This window comes from Microtus pennsylvanicus, chromosome 5, assembly GCF_037038515.1.
Source record: "Microtus pennsylvanicus isolate mMicPen1 chromosome 5, mMicPen1.hap1, whole genome shotgun sequence".
NCBI lineage: Eukaryota > Metazoa > Chordata > Mammalia > Rodentia > Cricetidae > Microtus > Microtus pennsylvanicus.
Window position 1 is genome coordinate 45,373,566 of NC_134583.1, and position 4,467 is coordinate 45,378,032.

General features: G+C 47.5%; 1 protein-coding gene across 1 annotated transcript; it reads right to left on the reverse strand.

Annotated features, from left to right (window-relative positions):
* Positions 1–1,428: 1,428 nt before the first annotated feature.
* Ubqln3 (ubiquilin 3) lies at positions 1,429–3,466 on the reverse strand. The gene is given in 2 exon segments (XM_075974738.1): positions 1,429–3,426; positions 3,428–3,466. Coding segments are annotated over 2 exon segments (2,037 nt in total).
* Positions 3,467–4,467: the final 1,001 nt, after the last annotated feature.

Here is a 4,467-nt window from a genome sequence, read left to right on the forward strand (position 1 = left end):
ACGGTGCAAACCTGGCTTTTGCATGGTTTCTGAGGATTGGAAGTCACATTTGACTGTGCTTTTACGCACTGAGCTATCGCTGCAGACTCATCATTTTTTTCTTACCTTATCATACATTCATATAACCACAAATAAAATATACTTGTTTGAGCAATTGCTGCCAGTATATCATAAACCAATGAGGGAAGAGTTGTCTCTATTTTACTCATATTGAGTTCCTAACACCTAGCTAGATACTAAGTGTAGGGTAGCCACTTCATATTTGAGCTAGAAAATGTAGGGATTCAACTCTCCTGGCACTTTAGAAAGTTACTGCTCTTGCCGAGGATATGGTTCAGTTCCCAGAAGCCACATCAGGTGATTCACAACGGCCTCTAAATCCAGTTGTGTGGGTCTGGTGCCTTCTTTTGGCCTCTACAAGCACAAGGACACACATCATACACATATATTCACTCAAAACACAAAGCACACATAATAAATAAATCTTCAAAAAGAAAAGAAGTAGGAATGCAAAGAGGAGGAAGAGAAGAGAAAAAGGAAGAGGAAGAAGAAGGAGGAGGAGGGGAGGAAATGACACTATATGGAATAATATGAACTCAGTGAAACTACAGAATCCAAATTGTAATTGAGCCTGCATCCTTGCTGCTGTAGCTCTTATCCACTCAGAGATTAATGTTAAGTCTGTGAGATAGCCTTTGGGGACAATAAATACAAGAAATTGTATCCTCTCTCTAGCCAGGCAGGTAATAAGGCATAACCATAAAACAGAAGACGTGGTAGTACCTCCTACAGTACACAAAATCTGAAAAATCTTCGGGCTGATGAGGGAGGGGAACTTGATTGGGGGAGAGGGAGGGAAATGGGAGGCGGTGGCGGGGAGGAGGCAGAAATCTTTAATTAATTAATTAATTAATTAATTTAAAAAAAGAAAAAAATCTGAAAAACTTCCAGGATAGCCGGAAATCCATTGGCCTCCCACTTCAAATGGGGGGCAGCAACATCCCTTCTCATCCCCCAGCCTTAGACTCCCCTAGCTGCCAAACTTTTAGCTCCCTAAGCACCCCAGAAAAACAGCCCTTTACTGCCTGTTTTCCCCCATGTCCTCCCCCTTTCTGAGAGCCCACAAGAATTAGACTCAGGCAATAACTGGCACTAGAGATTGGATGTAATTGCATCTCAAGATAGGTATACACAGAGCTCAGTCGAGGGCCCCAGGTAGGAGAGTGGCAGGCACGGTTGGGTCACACATCCCCACCCTATTTCTGGCTTTTCGTCTTCTTCATTGACTCCAGAACATTGTCTCCACAGTAAAGAACATCATAGTAATTTGGTTTATAGTGCAGCTGTATTCAAGAATAGGAGAACTACGGTAATAAGACATGGGAAAAAGGCACAAAGGAAAAGATATGGTCCAAATAACCAGAACTCCTAAGACTTCCTCAGCTTCTCCACAGCAGCATCTACATCGCCTCCTGTAGCAATGAGGGCCTGAAGATTGGCTTCAAGGTTCAGAAAGCCCATAGCCCGTAATTGCTCCAGTTGCACCCGGAAGTGAGCTTCTAGCTGTAGTTGCTGAGGATTGGTACTAGCTAAGGCTTGCAACACCTGGAGGAAGGAAGTGGAATGGAAGCCTACCTCTGCAGAACCCTGCACTTGGGAAACCTGAGGAGTTGGGGCTGGGTGGGGATCCTCAGACAGAAGAGCACCTTCTCTAGATTCTGTACCTCCTGTTACTCCACTCAGCCCTGCTAGGCAGGGCATAAACCAAAGGAGGAGGCGAGGTGCTTCAGTAGCCAGGATCTGCAAACCCTGCTCTATCTGTAGCAAGGCTTGCATGACACGGGGATTTGCCATGGCTGCCTGAAGATGCAACAGTAATGGTAGCTGTTGGTGTATCTCATTCTGTATTCGAGGGACCTGATTTGTGCCAGCTGACCTCGGAGGTCTTGGGTAACCTGTTGGAGGCAGCCAAGGAGATTCTGGGCCTCCAGCCGTGGCTGCCACAAGGGAAGATAGTGTAGGAACAAAGGGGGACCTATTGGCAGAATCTCCTATCTGAGAGGTAAGATCCGGCAGGCTAGTGCTCTGGCCGGGAGATTCCTTCCCTGCATCATGTAGGCTTCCACCTTGTCCAATACTATTCTCCGGTAAGTGTCTCAAAAAAGCTGGGCAGGAGGACTTTCCCTTGACTGTTACTGACTCTTTGGGGAGAGGCTGGCCTGACCCAGGTTTGTGGGATGAGGGTAAAGTCGGAGGAACTCTGTTTCCTGATAGTGGTGCTTCCTGGCTTGGGCTCTGAGCAGGCACAGTACCCTGCAGATAGGGTCCCAGAGACTGGGAGGTCTCGTGTAACTGCTGGAGATAATCAAAGAGTCCTATGTTACCCAGAAAGCTTGGAAGTCTATTTCTACTCTCAGATGCATCTTGGTCCCCAGGCTGTCTTCCTTGTCTGCCACCTGAAACTCCATATGTAGAAGTCCATGGGTTAGGAAGAGGGTCACAATTCTCTGTCCTTGATGGTTGGCAGCTGGTGGTGGTGCTACTAGTGGTAGTAGTAGTAGCAAAAGGATTGCCACCAAACTGCTCCTGCACTGCATTAAGCATGGGATCCATAATATCTGTATACATAGTACGGAGCACATTATATCCACCAGGGATGCTCTCCAGGTTACTGAGTGCACGGTCCTGGCTACGCATCATCTCCTGCATCATGGAAGGGTTACGTAGAAACTCCATCGTCTGCCGCATGATCTCGGGGTTGTTAAGAATATGACCAATCTCAGGGTTCTGCTGGATCAGCTGCTGCATGTGAGGATTGTCAAGAACCAGCTGGCGCACTAGACCTGTGTTGGACAGCAGACCCTGGATGAAGGGGTCATCAACGAGTTGAGCCACAAGTTCAGGCACTGAGATGTGCTGCCACATGAGAGAGCCTGGCTGGTCAGAAAAGCTACCTGAGGTCAGACCCAGCCCACTGAGGCCTGTGAGGACACCCAAGCTAAAAGAAGGAGACCCATCTACAGGGTAAACAGAACTTGACTGAGGAAGTACTCCAGGATTGGGGCCTGGAGTAGATGCTGGTGGAGCCAGGCACTCAGTGCCTGTGGTCCGACGTTGCATCTTGATGACCAAGTGAACTGTGAGGCCATCTCGCACTCCACACTGTGCCAGTGAGTCAGGGTCCTTGAGAATTTTTCCCGCGAAGATTAAGACCAGCTGATTTGGATGTGCCTTAAAGCGGGGTGATATCTCTTCCTTCAGCTGCCGGATGGTGCACGTGTCTACAACTGAGAAATCCTCCTTGTCCTTGGGTGTCTTCACTGTCACCCTGATGAGGTGGGACTCCTGGGCTGGTGCTGGGCTGCCCTGTGGTAAAGCCTCTCCACTTTTGGCCATGGTGGGCAGCAGGAGGCTCAGGTCTGTTGGGGACACAGCTGAGGGGACAGAGGTGGGAAATGGAGATCATCCTTTCAGCAAGGGTGAAAGAAAAAAAGGAGTATCAAGAGGGCCTTGGGTCTTAGGGAAGGGGAAGGTGTAGTGTCCGCATGAAAAGGACCATGATGTCACTTGGAGAGGGATGCTCTGGGCAAATTATGGAATTAAGATGTGTTAATCAAGGCAAAACCACACAGGGCATAGGGAAATGCTCTTCAGGTGATGAGTAAGGGGATGATGGGGAGTAAAGGCCTGGTTGGGGAATACACACCATTCTGCTGTGGCCCCGTCCTTCCTCTTAGGCAGGGCTCCAAACTGCCCTCATCTTGCTGCACAGACACCCTGTAGACCTTCTGAGCTGGAACCCATTCCATCAGGTCACCTCTGTGACCTCAGCGCTAGCATCACAGCCTCGCACCATGGAAACTGGAGACTCCAAGGTGATCAGAGTCCCTGGGAACCCCATTCTCCCCACTTCTTTATCTTACCTTTATCCTAAGTTTTTTATTTTTTAATTGATTTTTATTGAGCTTTACATTTTTCTCTGCTCCCCTCCCTGCCTCTCCCCTCCCGCCTTCAACCATGCCCCAAGGTCCCCATGCTCCCAATTTACTCAGGAGATCTTGTCTTTTTCCACTTCCCCTGTAGATTAGATCTATGTCTCTCTTAGTGTCCTCATTGTTGTCTAGGTTCTCTGGGATTGTGGTTTACAGGCTGATTTTCCTGGTTTTATGTTTAAAAAACACTTATGAGCGAGTATATGTGATAATTGTCTTTCTGGTTCTGGGTTACTTCACTCAAAATAATGTTTTCTATCTCCGTCCATTTTCTTGCAAAATTCAAGATGTCATTTTTTTCTGCTGTGTAGTACTTCATTGTGTAAATGTACCACATTTCCCTTACCATTCTTCAGTTGAGGGGCATTTAGGTTGTTTCCAGGTTCTTGCTATGACAAAGCTGCTATGAACATAACTGAGCACATGTTCTCGTGGCACAATTAAGAATCCTTTGGATATATGCCCAAAAGTAGTA